Source organism: Phasianus colchicus, chromosome 4, assembly GCF_987193195.1.
Source record: "Phasianus colchicus chromosome 4, bPhaCol1.hap1.1, whole genome shotgun sequence".
Classification (NCBI taxonomy): Eukaryota; Metazoa; Chordata; class Aves; order Galliformes; family Phasianidae; genus Phasianus; species Phasianus colchicus.
Genome location: NC_143439.1, coordinates 7,083,984 through 7,103,116, shown reverse-complemented (window position 1 = coordinate 7,103,116; position 19,133 = coordinate 7,083,984). Strand labels below are relative to the sequence as shown.

General features: G+C 40.0%; 1 protein-coding gene across 2 annotated transcripts in view; it reads right to left on the bottom strand.

Annotated features, from left to right (window-relative positions):
- FBXW7 (F-box and WD repeat domain containing 7) overlaps positions 1-19,133 on the bottom strand; it is a 160,047-nt gene that overhangs the window by 120,940 nt on the left and 19,974 nt on the right. The window contains exon 1 of one of the 2 annotated variants that reach the window (XM_090138531.1): positions 2,374-2,532. The exons of the other annotated variant lie outside the window; for it this stretch is intronic. Coding sequence (XP_089994657.1) covers positions 2,374-2,517 — 144 coding nt within the window. The 5' untranslated portion in view covers positions 2,518-2,532. Of the gene's footprint in view, positions 1-2,373; positions 2,533-19,133 lie in introns of those variants that run through there. 2 annotated transcript variants of the gene reach the window in all.

Genomic DNA, 19,133 nt, shown 5'->3' with positions numbered 1-19,133 from the left:
TAGCACAACAGTACTCCAGCAGAACATATTATCACTACTTACTACTATTTCAGTAATACATTGCTGTCAACAGAAAGGACTTCTTCTTGCCCTGGCTACAGTTTCACGGAGTTGTGCATGTTTTGTTGTGCACACAAACCAGCATTTTTACAAGAACCTGTTTTTCTGTTTTCTCTGAAAAACACCGTTTCCTTCCAACTGTTTTTCTCGGTGATTTACCAAGGCTCATTCCTTAAGTGACAGGGCATAATTTATGCTGTCATTGTGTTTAGAAGCTAGATCACGACAACTTTCTCACAAACACTTTTAAAGTATACGTTATGGTGGCAAAATTCCTAGGTAGTGCACGCTAACCTTGAGAAAGATGCATTAAAAAAAGTGAAAGCAAGCTACTTAAGCTCATTTCTATCATCGGGTTAACAACTTTAAATTGAAGTGATTCTCAATTAGCTTCTCAAGCCAATAACTGCACTTCCTAAAGCTTATTAAAGCAATACAAAGAACTGAAACATGGTCAGATCACTGCTGAACCCCCACCCTCAAGTCAAGTCACCAGACTTAACAGTCACCGAGGACTCCTGCAGGCTTTGCTCAGAGAAGCCTGCTCCCCACCACCACCTCGGAAGAGGACTGCTCAGCTTCCAAAAACATGTTTGGGCTCACTCTGCTACTTCAGCACAATGACCGGTTCTTTCAGACTCAAAAACCCATTGTGTGCTGGAGAAAGAGGAACTTTTGTTTCCTTTCTCACGTACAAATTGGTGAGATAGCAAACCTATTTCTGCAAGGAGACTCTGCTCACTTCACAATGTTAGAGCACAGCTAAGAAGGCGACCATCAAACTGCACACTACATGAGCAGTCAAGGAAATAGGAGACTGGTTCTCCTCATGAGGAAAAATGTGTACCAAGTTGTATGAACAATCATCAATTATCTTTTATTTACCTTCTTTGAAGTGAAAAGCCAAATTACAACTACTGGTTTAAATTACATGTTTCTTGCTCACTGATTGTAATCACAATTAGGTTCAACTATTACAACTCAAAAATCAGTCCACATACCAGTTCTTGAGACATTTTTACTCATTCCAGCTTAGTTAGTATTTAAATCACCTATTGTACACAATGTACTGATGTCCTGTGGCCTAAGTGACTGTCCTCCTCTAAGCTTTAGTGCACTGAAGTTTTTCTTGTCTGTTTCATACTTGAGTCCACGTGAGACTCTTCTACTTCCTGGCACATTTTTTTAGTCCAAAACTAGGTGTAAGAATTAAAAGCTATTTACTTATCTCCATTAAGCTTCCTATCATGTATGATATACTATTAAAAGTGCAAGCACTCCAAAATAAATGCTTATTCTTGCACCACAGTGGATATAACTTAAGAGCATATTTTTGAAGTGAAAAGAATTATGTGTAAACTATTAGTAACCACTGTGCTCATACTACTCTCCAATTAGCTTGGAGATGAATGCTCTTATGTTTCTTGTAAGACAGAAGCTTAACAAGACAAGATGTTTCAATTTTATCAGCCTAAGACAGCTTGGTCCAAAAGGTTGACCCAATTAAGCTCCCCAGTTTCACTGGATCAAAGCTCCCAGGACTTTTTCCTACAGTAAAATCCATATTCTCATATGAAATATTTTTTGTTTGGTTTGGTTTCCAAACAGTCAGCTTTAAACAAAGGAAAGGGAGGGGAAAAGACACAGAAAGTAAAGAGGAGGAGATAAAGCACGTGCTTCCAAAACATAACATGTAACACATAATACCCCCAATAGAAATCAATGAAGAATTGTTGTCTACTCTCCCCTAGACCTCGAACTAAGCTCAGGGTGAACCAAATTCTCAGGAAATGCATGTAACAGGTGTGCTCATGTGATTTAAGGTATGCTCACAGGATAAGCTGATATTCACAAAGTCAGCTAGGAATTTCCAGTTTTACATACAAACAATCACGCAAAGAACCCAGAACCTAAAGAGCCAGTATTAAAAAATTAAATGAATTTTCATTGTTTTTGGAGAATACAGCTGGAGAAGTTTTTACTCTGACAAATTAGATGTTGCATCTCTTAGCATCTAGCAGTTTCAGAGCAACTCAAGGCAGCAATCAAAACATCCATTAGAGTGCTCCACTTCTCAGAACAAGCAAGCAAGTGGTTGTCAGTGCAGCCAGTAAATCACCTGATCCTATTACAAAATCAATTACTGCAGCACATTTCTATTGCTATACAACCTGATAATGGCTAAATGATATTGGATAGCTACTGCAAGGTCAAGAAAACTGCTAAGAACATCTGAAATTTGTCTTTTTTCATGTAAATCCAAATTATGCAGCACCCTTTTAATGGTATATTTAGAATGTAAAATATAGTTACCTTCTTCGGCTGATTGAGACATTCAATGGATAGTCTCTGTAACTGCTGTGTTGTATGGCTGAAAGATAGAAGATTGGAGCAGCAGGTCGAACAGCCCAGCCTCTTCATTAAAGAAGAAATAATGCTGCAGCCACAGCCACACATTGACTTACTCAGACGAGTTTATTCCTCACAGAATTAGGACCGGCACTGTCCCGTACAGACTCAAAATTGGCCAGCTGCCTCATTCTGCAGCCTGCTGGCTGAAATTAGCACTGCTAAGCAGAAAAGCAGCCCATATTTCTCTAAAAAAGATGTCAGCAGTCTCATCAGCAAGTAAAACCTTGCCTTTAAAAGATGTGTACGTTTCCCCCTTTACAAAGTAAGCTGCTCTGAAGAGAAGGCCAGCTGCCTAGCAGAGGAGTAGATGCAGGGAAGGCAGTCCCTCCCAACTGCTCACCGACTCTTCCTGCTGTGGATCCTGTCACTTCGGGGCCTTTTAGCCCCCCCAGCAGCGCAGCCTATCCCGGCCAGGCCCCGGGCAGGGGCGGCCACACGAGCAGCACAGAGCCCCACCCTGCCGGCCCCACGCCCCTCATCTCCCCAGCACCCTGCCTCCAGCACCCTGCCTCCTGCTCCCAGCGCGCTGCTCTCGCAGAGCTGCCGAGTGCTGCAACTCCTGTGCCTGGCAAGGACCCTCCAGTCACACAGGGGGAGCGATGAGACCTCGCTTGTGCTGCGCTCAGACTGACTTCTTGCAATGACTGGGGAAGAAAAGAAAGTCACTTGCCATGTCTGAATGGATGAGATGCTACTCGGGTCTATTAAATCCTGAAATAAGAACGGCTACAACAAAGCTACGTGAATGAGAATAACACTAGGAGAAGTCAACAGTAATAATTTAAACCTAGAATGAAAAAAGAGAATTTCAAGTAGGATGTCAAAAGGTACTGGAACTAAGTCTCCAAACGAGTTACAGACAGCTAGTATAAGCAGCTTTAGGAAGGTCTGCAAGGAGCCCTTCTCTTTGAAAAGGAAAAAGCAGTACAGAAAGGCACAACTACGTCTGACTACTCACTTGAATTAAACAGCTCTCCTAACCTTTACTAAGTCATATACCCTGGTTAAAAATATACTCAATGTTTCTTTCACACGAAATTGCAATTGAAAATATTTCATCATTACAAGAGATACCAATGCAATAACTATGTCCCTTTTGCTTTCTATATAAAAATCGAAGTAACACTGGAAAAAGCTCATATTAATTAGTTTAATAAGCGTATGCAATACTATTTCTAAAAGGACATCTCACATTAACACAACTGCTTAACCTGATTATGGGATAATCTGACTTGAAATAATTGTCACGTTCATAGAGCTATCAGTGCTTGTCTCGTTCAACAGCATCCTTTTTATCAAAAGGTTAAGCAAATGCAAGTGACACAAAAGCAGCTTAAACGAATACATTTACAGAAAACTTCTCATTATCATGCTGCATTCCAAACAGAATCTCTCTTCTGCTCCCTCCCCTCCCCTTTACTTGCTCTCCCCCCTCCTTCCCCCTCCCTCTCCTTGGTTTAAAGCTGAACTGAGCCTCTCCCTTCACCTTGCTCTGCCCTTTCGATATTCATGTTTCTTTTAAATCCATTTCCGGTCTATGTACAAACATGCACAGCAAATTGCACAATAAAAAAAACCTTCCGTAGATAAAGACTACAGATGCAAACAAGCAAAATAATGCAGTAACCTTTTACTCGCCTGCTGGAGGTACTGTCTGCTGCATAGAATTTTAAATCCTCATCTGCAGATGCAATTGAGCCAGTATTGCCAAGGACTCTGCTCTTCCTGTGCTGATTCTACACAGCTATTCACCGAAAGAGCACATTTAAAGTAATATCAGGTAAAATTACTTAAATGGTTTGAAAGGAACCAGCTTTAAAAGAATCAGCTATAGCTCTGACCAGTCACATTTCAGAGATGTCAGACACATTAGTGAAGAAAGTCTCATTGCTGATGCATGCTTGCCAGCAATGTGCAGAATGTGGAAGCAGAGAGAGCTAATGAAAAAAATTAATGCACAGATTTAAAGTGCAAGGACCGAGCTCTCACATGCAAAATTGCATGTGTCCTGCATGCCACAGGAAGCATCTTCTTTCACAAAGATTTATTGTTTGTACAACCGAAAATACGGTCATGAAAATCAACCCTCACATTGCCTTACTTCATTTACAGGTCTGCCAGTAGACTGCAGGTAAGTTCTAACACAAATATCCTCACTGCACCTCTATTGAATAGAAGCTCCAGCTTTGTCCTTTGGCAGCACATGGCAAAGTATTGCACAGACATTTCTTAACAAGAGACACTAAAGGAAAGCATCAATATTTTCGTTAATGGTTTTGCGTACAATAAGGTTAGGAAGCACAAGGGTACTTCAACAGAATTTGTATTATTCTTAGCAGAAATGAAACACCAGCAGTAAAGCCTGCTATTCATTATTTATGAATTTTACCCTTCCTCATGCCGTTTCTTTAATGTACTATTGATTTCAGGATGCACACAGATAGAGCCAGTGACAGACAAGACCAAGTTTTATAGAATAACTATCAGCCAAATTAATATTTCCAGGAATATCAAGGTAATATCATTCTAAGAATTTTTTCCTATCTATAGACAATGGCACCGATGTCCCACTGACAGTGACGTAGTTAAAATATTAACTCTTTTCCTCCCCCAAAAGCATCCTATTTTAAATGACATCGCAGCAAGACAGACAAATTTTGCACTGGTGTTACCACTATATTGTTTCTTCTGCTTTTCCAGCATTTGCTATCAGCAAAACTTTCAATGCATTCTTAGTCTCTCAGGTTTATTTTATCTGAAAATAAAATTGCTCCCCCCCTTTTTTTCCCTTTGTTACTTCCTCATTTCCAACTAAAACATTACATGCATAATGCTCTTCTCCATAATATTCATTAGCAGGAAGAAGTCACATAGGCAACATCCTTGGAATTGCAAATACTTTTCAGAATACCAGCTATTACTATTATTATTACATAAACTTGCACAACTTCCACAAACTTGGTGAAATCTGAACTTACAAACACAACAGGATTGTTTATGGCTTTCAGATGCCCCATTCCTGGAGGTGTTCAAGGCCAAACTGGATGGGTCCCTGGGCAGCCTGGTCTTGTATTAAATGTGGAGGTTGGTGGCCCTGCATGTGGCAGGGGGGTTAGAGATTCACAGTCCCTGAGGTCCATTCCAACCCGGGCCATTCTGTGATTGTCATGAATTGAGTCTAAACTATGTATTCTTTCACAGTACCCAAAAAACTGCTTAACTGGCACGCCTAAAGGACAAAGCACTCATTCATATAAAAGAGCAATAGGTAAACATGTGAAACGTAGCCTCGAACTGAAGGCTTGCTACTATTTATTTAAAAAAAACTGCAGTAGGAGAAGCAGAAAATTGCTTTAAAAAATACATCTGCAATCTCAAGAAGTCCTACTAAAAGATGTGAAAATGTTCCTCAAATACTTGAATTGTCACATCAAAGATAGCAAATTGAGAGAAAGACTTGAAAATGAAACTAAGAAGTCATCGAGCACACTGTCCCTGCAACAGGCAGGTTTCAGAGCAGTACAGGAAGGACCTGAGAAAGAATTTCCATTTTCAGCAGTGTAGCCCAAGGCAACACAACAGAAGTGGTTTTCAGCTTCTTCAGCTTCTCTCAAAGCCCCTTCTACCCAACCTGGGGGAAGGCGAGGCACAGGTGATTGTCTAACCACACTCAGGCTCATCCTTTCCCTTCCCATCCACGTAATGAGAACTACAAAAAAGGATTGAAAAAGTTAGAGAAAACTATTTTTGTTCCAGAATTGTGCAACTACAGAAGCCTGTATGGCATGAACACCTTGTATCTACTAAGACCCCAATCTCCTACCTGACCCTCTTTTCCTGATGCCAAGTTCCCTTATTGAGAAAACAAAACACAACCCTGTATCTCTCTCCAAAAAAAACTAAGTGATATTCTACTGTTCCGAGCCTCTGCCAGAGAGAGAAACGGAAAAGCACAGACCTAGTGTTTGCTGTGATGGACTCTTATGAAGATGAGTGGATGTGCCACCCTCAGCCCTTTAGCTGCACAGGCACACAACGCAAGCCCCGGCTTCCAAGAGCTCACAAGCACTGTGATATTGAGAGGTTTGCTTCTCATTCATGTGAGCCAATCAACAATCCACACCACTGCTGTCCTCATTCCTCAAGAACACTTGCTGCCTGAAACAGTGACATATGTAACTAACTGAACTGACAAACATTCCAGTATGGATATATGATCATCATTAACCTCCCAAATTAGAGTCTTCTTTAGCCTACAGGTGTATGCACGTAGCCTTCTCATCAACTCCATACTGTGCTCACATTCAGTATTCATCTTGCATCTGTTCACGTACCTGGATTCTGCTCAAGAGAAAGTGATATGATACTAACTGGTTCTATACTACTTTGCAAGAACCACCTCTCCCCAATGGTCAACAGACTTCAGGTGCTCATTCATTCTATCTTAGACTCGTACACCAATTATATTTGTTTCAATTTTGCTAGAGTATTCCATGCAGATGAAGTGATATTTAATATTAATTGCACGCTGATGCAACGACGAAAAAAGTTTTATCTGTATGTGAATGGAGTACTCTCAACGATTATCTGAACATACTCATACACAGCCTAAAACAAAGTTAAGGAAAAAAATCACAGAATGGCCTGGGTTGAAAAGCATCTCAGAGATCATCTAGTTTCAACCGCCCTGCCACGGACAGGGTCACCAGTCACCACACCAGGCTGCCCAGAGCCACATCCAGCCTGGCCTTGAATGCCTCCAGGGATGGGGCATCCACAACCTCCTTGGGCAACCTGTTCCAGTGCTTCACCATCTTCTGAGTGAAAAACTTCCTCCTGATATTTAATCTAAACTTCCCCTCTCAGGAAAGCCAAGGCACAGATAGAGCTGAACTTGGCTAGGGATGTGAAAAAATAATAGGTGTTCTACAGGTATGTAGGCAGGAGGAGGTGGAGCAAGGAGAGCGAGGATGGAGAACTGACTTCTGCAGACATGGAAAAAGCTAAGGCTGCTTCAATGTGCATGTGTGCGTTGTTTTTGTTCTTTTGATTTTGCTTTAAACACAGCACAGAAATACAGCAGGAGATTATAAACCAACTGAATACAATAAATCAGTAATCCTTCAAGTAGATTATGAAATGAATTTACATTAATATACATGGCCTATTCCTTTTCAGTATACTAACATTATCACAAAGTATTAAAAAAGTTTGTGAAGATACCCACACTGGTCTGTCTCTGACAGTGGGTGATTTTCCTTCTCTGGAGTTCTGGGAAGCAATTTGGGATGAACACTCAGCTGACTGCCAATTTGTAATCCAGCACTGAAGCAGTTAATACTTTCCTCAGCACAAGTACCAAATACTTCTCGTTCAGAGCTCTTCTTTCAGGCCGTACGCTGATTCCAGAAGGAAACGCTATCAATTTATGCTTGGTACCTTTTCCTAAAGGTGACTTAATTATGAGTTGCTGCCCTTTTCCAAACAAAGGCAATGAACAAAAATCCTGAAGCAGTGTAACAAGGAAACTGATGTTTCACACAAAGAAAGATGCTGCTGTAAAACACAGCAGAGGCAAGTGGTTGGTCACTTCAGAGCCACCCATTTCCACTCATATTGATGGAGGAGAGGAGGACAGCCTACCTCTCTCAACAGTCACCCCATAACCACAGAGAAGGTGCTAAGTGTCCTCAAGAATCATGGGTTAGTAACCAGAGAATCCCTGCTAGACTCTTGAAATAGAACACCTTAGACTCAGTGGGGCTGAAACACCTAGCTCAGAGGCAGGTGCACAGCTATTGCTTTGCACAATGTACACAGAGAAGGAGAAAGGCCCTCAGGCAATGCAGCAAACTTCCGATGCTGAAGTTACCACAAGGACAAGAGAAATCACACCATAAAAGCAAGACCTGTAATTCTTTTCATCTGGATAACACTTTTAAAGAATTCATGTACATTCTTAATTTTGAAGCTTGCTTAACCTCATTAACTTATGTACTCTTCTCAGTAATCGAGGTCTTCACAGAGCTGCAGACAAAAGTCAATTTTCTGAAATCCAGTTTCTCAGCAGCATTTTCTGAAAATGCCAGGAACCCCAGGAAGTAGAACAAAACCAAACAAGAACTCCCAGATTTCTCCATGTCTGAGTGCATAGGAAATCAGTCCTCCACTTCCTCATTAACAAATGTGAATATTTCAAATAAGAAACCTTGCAAACCACTTTCAAAATTGAAGAGAGAAAGACATGAAGAGCCTTATAAAGATCAATGTTCTCACTGTATTTCATGTGGCTCTCGAGCATCACAACAATGAAGCTATTCTAATCCTTTTGGCTCTTCAGGCTGCAGGAAACAAGTGGATTGGATTTTGTTATGTTAAGACATAGAAAACAAGGGTGACTAGCCACTTCACATGAAAACTTACAATGGTAACATAACCATTATTGAATAACATGCATTTTTATGCCGTTTCTCCACTCAACCCTCACCCTCCATCTACAGGCTTATATTAAGGCAAAATATTTGCTATGGATATTATCTTCCAAAATAATCTATCTCAAGCCCTCATTCACTCTCAAGTACATTTTCTTTACTTTGTCAGAGGTCACAGTGCAGATTTCTCTGCACAGCCTTACCCATAGCTAATGTTAACGCTGTCCATATGCGCAAGTCACAGGGAAAAATGCCAGCTTAACACCAGAAGGTTAGCAAAATTTTAAAAGCTATTTTTAATGTAGATAGAAGTTCACAGCAGTGCACAATTATATTTCATTCCCCTGATAACTTTCAGGTGAAAAGCTGAGTTGCCTTAGTGGCAGAAGCTGGCAGCATTTAATGTGAAAAAACATTAGCAGACTTCACGGAATCAAAGAAGTATCTTGCCTGCCAAATGCAAGTCTCTCTCTTAGCAGAGGTACTTATGCCAGGTTACAGATTTCAAACTCCACACTCCCATACAGAGGAGTAGAGGTGTAACTGTTCACGTAGTCGGACAGGGAAGAACTGGAAAGCTGATTTGGCTGGAAAATAACCCCCAAATACAGAAGGCCACAAAAAAATCACCTATCCTGATCACTGTGCTATTTCAGTACAATTTTGGTAACAGAATACAAACTGAAAAGGAAAATAAGGAGATGAAAGGACATGAGGAAGCTGAAGGTGCTGCAGTTTGAGCCAGCAGCATTAATACTGGACCTCAAGCACAACCAAACCCACAGATGCCATATGCAATGACAACACACTCGTTTCCTACTTTGTTCCTCACTGTCTACAAAATGAGACTAATGCTAACTATGGCTTACAACATTGGTACAGTAAAGAGGTGAATGACTACATTATTGGCTTGCTGTATATTGGTAACAATGGGACAGAAAAGGAGGGATACAATTTTGAAGACGGAACAAGAAAAAGCAGCTGACAAGAGGTTGTTTGGGGTTCTTTTTGTTCTTTTCCTGTAACTAAAGTAGAGGGAAAATAAAAGCTAAGGGTTTTGACAGCAAGGAGCCAGCTTGCTGAAGAGAAAAACACTCAGTACAGAGCAGAGAACTGCAGCAATAAACATACTGCATCTTGCTCAGAGAGAGCAGGAGCTCAACGATCTCTAGCATGCCTCTTAAAGACTTTGCAAGCATTCCATGCTCCACCTGTTTAATCATCTACAACTGCCTTCACATTTAACCTGTGAGCAACCCCAAGCCATGACAGGGCAGAAGAGATGACTATGAGCCACTGACATAACTGTAAAGAATAATAAACTGCCACTGGGACATCCCAAACACCCTTTACAGATTACTGGAACAGAATTTTACTTCTAAACAATGACTAGTTTTGTTTTGTTTTTTTTAAGGCTCACATTTTCTTGGACACTACAATCAACGGGTGCACAAAGGTTAGGCTTAGTAAGATTACGGTGATGGAAAGATAATCAGAATAAATGGAAATGCTCAGTGTCACAGGCTCACAGTAAACTCCACAAAGAGCAATCTCCAGAAAGAGATCCTTCCTCAGTGGCAGTCAGCACTTAAACAGGATCGAGGAGAGGTGGAGCCAGGCTCCACTCCTTCTGGCAGCACAGGTGAATTGCCTTCACCTGTGCTCCCAGGCTGACTCATTGCTTGCCTCAGGTGGTCAATCAGAGGTTCAGGCCACAATCAACTGCCCATACAGTCATTAACAAGCTTTAATTAATATGAGAATGTGCAAGACCTGCCAAGCAATAATGGCATAAGCGAAGTCACCTGTGCACTCAAGCTGGGAGCTAACTTTCACAACTACAAATCCTTCCGTAGTCCTAAGAGCTAGTGGAGATAAAGTAAGCCACCTCAAGTCATGCAAGTTAAAATGATTAACTCGAAGTAGAAACAGGTACACAAAGATATTGAATGCATATACAATTATGTGCCTTTAAACAGCATTTATTGTTGAGAGAAGGTATTCGTTTCTGAACTTTTTTTTGCCCAGAGTATTCTGTTTTCAAGCCATCTTCATAATACGTAAAGCTTACTTGTTATCAAACTGCACTAAGTACTTGTCCTTAAAACAACACCAAACTCAACTGACTCAAATTGAATTATATGGAAGAGTCCTAAATGCCAACCACTGCACATTCTAGACCGAAGAGCAGAAAAATCAACAAAAGATGCCTGAACAACTTAGAAAAATAGTTATTCTGTTACAATCATGACAATGTTAGTCCATACTTCAGAAAACCATCTCTGTAAGTCAGAGATAAACATGCTCTGCAAAGCCTTGAAAATCATCTGCAAACTAATCAGTAGGATATATTTGAACACCATAAAAACACCTTTAAGACAGGAAAACATTAATATTTCTACTGTCATAATTTCTAAACCAAAGAATAGTACAAAGGGACCTTTAATCAATACAAATGTTTCTGTTAAACACTCTTCATCTTATGGGTTCTTCCAACATCTAACAAGCACCATGTGGGCTGCATGCTGCACCTGCTGGGAAACAACCCAAGCAACCCATTCCCCACAGCTTTTTACGAGTCACACTGGAAAATGCAATATCTTAAGAATTAAGCATGCAGGATCTTTTGTTAGATCAGCAATTCGTTTGATTTGTCATTGATTTTGCTATGGCAGTGCTTTTTTGTTGATGACTTTTTTTTTCCTGAGGGTTGTTTTTGATTTTTTTAAATATATATTTCGTTGAACATGAATGAGATGGAAGTAGGGACACAAAATCTTTTAGAATACACAGCAGTAGGTAACTCTTTTCCTTTTGTGTAGTCTCCATTCAAACACACTTCTTATTTCTTCTGAGCAAGATGCTTAAGGACACAGGCAAAGTGAACTCCACATTTGCTCATGTTCCATTTTGTTATGGCAGGAGAAAAGAACACCCAACGCAACTAAGTCAGCTTCAACAAAGTAAAATTTAGTGTAACTAAATTACCATTCACTATTTACAACTAAGAAATCACGCACCATGTATAATCAATGAATATACAGATGTTATAATTATGAAATAAACAAGAGAGTTGGCTAAGCAGGTTATTATACCTAAAAAAGAATAGATAAAGTGCTTACCCTTGTCCTGGGCTCGCTGTAAAACTCCAAAGGAGGAATCTCCAGAAAGAGGGATCTCCCCTCTGGTCATCAGCTTTTAAATGGGTCCAGGAGAGGTGGAGCCAGGCTCCATCCCTTCCAGCAGCACTGGTGAATTGCCTCCACCTGTGCTCCCAAGGCTGACTCACTGCTCACCTCAGGTGATCAATCAGAGGTTCAGGCCATTATTCAGTAGTTCCCATACACACCAGAAAAAGTTTTTTCCTTTTGTCAGTTGATATAAGGGATATATTACTATTCTGCCCCCTCCTATACTACATACTCTCATTTTTTCTATTCTATCACAGCTGCGATGCTATTATGAGATGCAGTATCCACTCATCAGGAGGCCTCACGTACCCCATCTCTCTCACATGAAGATTTTAAATAAGTAACCTGAAGCTTCTGAAGCACCATGTTTTTAAACTGGCAGAAAAGACAACTACTGTGCAGGAAAAAGAGTCATCTTCCTACACCAATTTGCACCAGAACAGTTTACACTGCAGCAGTGTTGATGTTTATACACCATTCATTACATAAGGTCCAACATGCTGATTTCCATGTCTTAAAGGAATATATTAGAAATATTTTCAGGTATTTTTATATGTCCAGGGCCTTTTACTATCAACTAAGAGCAATACAGAGACTAGAACTCCACATTACCAAGTGACAATTTACTTAAGTGTTCTAGCAGACTTTGCTTGGATGCACACAGCAATGGGACATAGGCTATGAACACAACCTGAAACAAGAGAAATCCTTTGTTCTTAAAATGGAGCTGCACATCACAGCAATCTAATATTCAAGCTAGCCATCTAGAGAAGCTGTGGAGCATCTATCCTTGGAGACATCCAAAATCTCTACCTAAGATGGTCCTGCTTGGAGTTGGGGGTTGGACTAACGACCTCCTCTCCAAAATCCCTCCTAATCTAAGTCACTTCATGAGTCCACAAAACTGAAAGGAGGATCAGAAAAACAGTTATTGCACACTGTGAAACAGTATACTAATATACAGTACATAAGCAGTATACAGACAGATTCTTAGTACCTGAAAGTCCCTCTCATACTTGTTACAAAAAATTATCATTGCTTTCTTTTACCACAGAAGATTAACAAGATTATAAAATAAACTATTACTGGTCTTATTCCTGCAATGACTGACTGCTGATCACCAAAATAAGATGACAACATAAAAGTTCTAGAAAATGTGTAAATGGCATTTCTGCCAGAGGGGAAGGAAAGCAGTGATATACACATCACTAGCAATGCTCAAGCCCCCAAGTTTTATTATACTCCAGAGAACAGGGGCTATGTACATACTCAGAGACAGAAGGCTTCTCCTGTGCTGTGCATGTACACTGAAACATATGCTAGCATTTCACACAAAGCGAAAAAACACGATGTAGGGTATTTTTAATACATTTGTTTGGCACTTCAGTACACTGATAGGAGTCAGTGGAAGCTAGGCACTTGACTCTCCATTCAGTTAGTCCTCCAGCACTCAAGCTGTAGTACTTACTAGTGATTGTAGAGCCAGATTTTGATTCCACCCACAGAAAGACAAAAAAAATTCTTCAGTTATCCCAGAAGGTCTTTGATTCAACCTTTTATTCAAATGACAGCCAATACTGAATTCCAACCAAGTTGCTTGAGCTTTTTGTCCAGTCAGGTCTTGAAAATCCCCAAGGACATAGTACACGTTTGCACTTTGTAGTACAGGTCTGTCAACATATATAGATCCTTACCAGTTAAATACTTAGGAAACAGAATATTGTAAGCAGAACCAAAACAGAGCTCAATAAATGCAACTGCCTGTGTAATTAGAAATGCAGGATTTCAAAGTCACATAGATTACCACAAAGCCAAAGAGAGTTGGTATCAATAGTCATGTCACCTCCTACACTGACTCCTCGAAGTAATGCCCAAACATTCTGGAAATAGATTGATAAACAAGAAAAGAAAATTAAAAAATATATCAGCATGCAGCAATAGCTTGAGTGGATACAGCAAGAGCATCTGTAAAGATGTGATAAAAGGATGGTGCAGCAATCACAATGCCAGATGATGAGAGCTGCGATGAGAGATTTAACTGTGTGGATAGAATAAGAATCTCTCAGATTTTCTGCAGGAGCAGTCAGGACGATTGCATGTGCAAGACAGCAACAGCAGTTACTCTATCTGTAGAGGTGCTATTTTTCAAACCTGATTGAGACAACACGAAGTAATGCTGAAGGAGGGAGCGCACCTTATCAGTGTTCCCGTGTGCCGAGCTGCTACAAACGTACGGTCAGTTCCTTTCTCCTGATCCTATCACTCAGGCACGGCGTCCCCTTCCCACCTCTACGAAGGCAGGGAGCGGGGCTGATGGTGCTTCACAGGACAGCGCTCGGTCCGGCAGCGCCTCACGGAACTGCGATGGACCTGCCACTGGGGGGAGCTGCGGCCACACGCGATTCCAAATCCTCGCCTTCCCCTCGGAGAGGTGAACGGGACACCGCTCAGTGCCGCGCACCAACCCGTGCCTTTCCCGCCCCTCGCCGCGGTACTCCTCGGCCTCCCCAGTACAGCTATTCCCAGCCCCGCCGCCTCCTCACACCTCCCGCGCTCTCACGTGCCGCGACGCGCCGATGCCGCACCGCAGGAGCACCGTCTGCTCAGCAGCGGCCTCTGGCAGACCTGTCACACAGCTGGCGTTCAAAGCCACGGTAGCTTTTTGAAACAGAACTCACTTGGTTTTGAAGATCCGATTTAAATAATCACAATTCACTATAAACATCAATAGCAATATTCAACGCTGAAGAGAGAAGAGCAGAGCTAACTTCAGAACCCAGTATTTCTAAGTACCTACAGGTTTTTCTCCTCCTTCACCAGCTCACTACATAGCGCCTTACCAATTAATTTCACTACCGGCATACGACACAACAAGGAAGAGGCTGCAGAAGAAGTTATGCAATGACTTTTTGTTTTGTTTTACTATCCATAACTAAAAGGTCACAAGATAACTATTGCAAAGCTTTAGGACCAATGGACAATAAACTCAAACATCAAAATTACTTTACAAAGACTCTTCTATTACCCGAGTCACAGTTGACACTGCTTCAGAAAGATCATATACAAATACAGTACAGTACTTAACTCTCAATGCAGCAAAGCAAAGCTGGAAGCACAGGCAGCCTCTTTGGCTGCAAAATTTTGTAGCAGGACTTGAAGAAAATTCACATGCCATACACTAAAAGAGTGCTTAAAGTTCTATCATAAATAGAAGAATTTTTAAGTGCAAGACTGGTGACAGAATAAAAAAAAAAAGTGGGCATAAGATCAGAGTTGCCTATTTTTCAGATCTTCTGATCCAAAACCTAAACATACTAATATCTTCATGGTATCCAAAACTGTCTTCTCAGCAGTACTGGTATACATTCAAGGGGACAGACAGGAAGGGAATGAACTGTTCTAGGATTCTGCTGTCAAGATGACCTAGGATTCAGCTGGAGATTTAGAGCTGAATCTGAGTTATTAGCAATGTCATTTTTCATTTTCTAAGAAGAGGAAGAAATGAGACTGCTGAACAATTCCTGTGGGTTTTCTGAAATTTTAGATCAAAGTGGATGTTAATTACTAGAGAAGATAACAACGACTAGAAAGGGAACACTGATACACACTTCCCTGATTTCATACGAAACAGTAGAAGTGCTAAGTCCCAATTAGGTCCTCAGTCATACACATACAGCTATAAAATCTTCAACTCGAAACTCAGAGGGCTTTTCCAATACAATCCAAATTAATTATTTATGGTTATATAGGTTTGTGCTACTATAGTGCTACTAAAGTGAACAGAAGTTGGCATCTGCAGGATAAAATGAAGTGACTTGAGCAATTTTACAGTATTGTGAAAAGCACACATGCCACAGCAAAAGTACATTCAGAGCTACAGTGAGAATAATTTAAAGATATGTTTACAAACAGAGTAAAATTTAAGCTAAGACAAGTGTGAAAGATTAACAGTTATTTATGTTTTAATCACTAGCTGCCCAAATGAAAAATATAATGAAGGAGTGAGGCAAAAAGTATACCATTAAAATTTGTCTGAAAGATAGAGACTATTGAACAGACCTAAAACATGTTCTAATCATGTCAACATCTCTAACAACTCTGGGAGAAACATTAAGAAATAAAACAGCCTATGCATAATCTGTTTACTTTCTCTGTTTTCTATTGAAAGAATTTTCAATAGCCTCCTGATCAATCAGCCAAGAGGAAAAAACGAATCAATTCTATGTACTCTTTAATCAGCTTCACACAGTCAAACACAAAACATTAACAGGTGATAAACAAAGCATTTAATTTTGATCTTCTGGTCTCATCAAGAGGTCACTCAAGATTTGTCTGCAACTACCAATGGTATCTTGGTAATTGATAATTATGTATATGCATATATGATTGAAGTTTTTCATTTATATATATATTTTTTTACATTTCTTTTCAAAGAACTGGAGTTACAAACTTTGAAGGATGCAATCTTCTGTGAATAATTCATGATAGTATCAAACAGCATCAACTCACTCAATCAAGCTACTCACACAATTTTGCCACTGGAAGAAAGACTAAAAAGAAGAATAAAGAGTAAATAGAAAAGAAGAATAAAAAGAGAAGAAGAATAAAGAGAGTAAATACAAATACCAAGCCACTTTTAAAAGATGCTTTCAGAGACCGTATTGAAGTTATCTTCCCTCAGACTAAAGAAAAACTACAGCATTGTCTTCATAATAACTCTGTATAGCAATCTTTTAGCAGCTCACACATTGAACTAGGTATGTAAAGCTAGCCAAGCTTATTCTCTATTACTGTTTTAAGATAGTACTCCCCATGCCTATTTTCAAACCACAACTTACCAAGATAGAAATTCCCAGATTAATATAAATGCAGATACCTGGGAAGAAGCAGCTAAATTCATAGTAATTTCAATCTGCAGTATCAAAAGATACAGGATGCCAAATTTTCTACTGAAACTATTAATAAAGAGCCTAGCAATCCATTTCTGATATAAAAAAAGGGTTGCTATCCAGTTTCATGTTTATTTTGATTTAAAAATATGGTGTCAAAGCATATCTTTAAAAATCTCTGGATTCTTTCAAATTCTTTGAACAGTCAATTTAAACTAACAGTTCTGACTCCTTACCTCATACCAAAAGACAGGATAAATTTCACTTTCTAGCAAACAGTGTCACTGAGGTGAATATGTCAAGAAATTCTCCAGTATATTTCAGGCTCTTATCCAACACCAAAAGGCACTCTCAGGCAGTGAACATTTTTCTTCATTAATATAGATATGCAGCTAACTGGGAAAGAGTCAGATATACTAACTAGTCTTGTCCACTGTACTATACCTGTCATTCTTCCATTTACGCATAACCAAGTGGATGAAAGACTTGGTCCATTTATTTAGATATACATGACTTCTCATAGATGAGAACTCAATTGACTCTGTAACTACTCTCAGTGAGAAGATGTGTTGGGTGCTCATTAATTTGCAAAAAGCCATACAATGTGCAATACTGTAGTAAACTGAAATAAATAGCATGTTCAGACTAACATCTAAATCTGTGTAGGTCTCAAGACGTGCAGGCAATATTGCTAAATTAACCTGTAAAAGCTTTCATTTCTGTAGCCATCTAAATATTTTTAAGATTTTAGGATTTAAGGCAGAAAATAATGCATCCACTACATTAACCCTCATATTTTAACAGGATAAAGCACTACCTTTCTAATCCATACCAATAATTTCCAATACTTTGAGGTTTCATTATACTCCTCAAAAAAGAAAGAAAAAGTCTTGCTAGGATGTAAGCGTAATGCCATAACGTGATGGAAAGTGCAGTGATAACAGCAAGTTGGCAAAGACTTTGGCTACAGCAAATGAGGACAAGCACAAACGCAGCTGCTGTAGATGTAGAAACAAAGGGAAAAAAAGCTGCTTACCTTTGGAAGGCCTCAGGTAGGCAGGAATATCCAGCAAGACACCCTCACCTCCACTGCCAGCCATTAAATGATGTCTGCGAAGGGATGGAACCTGCCTCCACCCCCTCTGCTCACTAAGGTACATTGCATGCACCTGAGCTCCCCTGGGTTGGCCCACCAGGTGCTCAATCTCTGCTTCAGGCCATGACAGCATTTCCATTACAGTAAGCAAATCCAGTCAAAGAAACAAGATTCATGAAGACAACAGGCATCTTCAGCATAAGAAGTCTCTGAATGACCTTACCTGATTCCCATAACTGAGATATGATAATTATTTCCAACTTAGCTATCAGCTCAAGTTTGGTCCATAGGTTAATGAGAAATAATGGAAGGCCTGTTTGCTTTTATACTTCCAATTCCAGTAACAAAATTTTACATCTGACTTTATAAAAATATCAGCAGTCAGAACAAACAGAAAAGAATACTTAAATGGAATACAGTACTCTCTCACCCACCAACCACCACACTGATAGAGAAGTACAAGAATAAAGGGTAAAAATGAAACTGACTTTAAATAGACTCATTAGTTATGTATTTATTTTTAAGGAAAAAGATTGCTGTAGTAGAATTGGAGGAACCGTTTCAAAAAAATATGTATGTCATTCATACGTATTCCCTAGTTTGAAACAAAACAAAAAAGCAAATACTTTCTAATGTCATACTGCTTGTTAGATCCTTCTGCTGGCTGCTGTTCAAGTTTTCACAATCGTTACTCAAAGATCTGCAAAATCCAGACTTAGGAGAAACAATATATCAGCCAGCTCACGAGCACCAGAAGCAGATCCAAATGCTTTATAAAGCTACGTACTCCAAGACATGGGTTGTTCCTGCACCTCTGTCTCAACTATTGCTCATGGACAGCAATTCTACCCCCACAAAGCACAAAGATCCCACTCTTTGTAGTGTTAGCAGGAGCATCTGTAACACAGATTATTTTTAGAAGCCACCGGACCACAGCCAGCAAAGACAGGAACGAGGAACTACAGGCCAGAACACAGGATTTGCCTACTACCTCTCCTGCTTCCTAACATGGAGATGGGTGCCAAGCTCCCTGTGCCATTTGCTGCCACCTAAA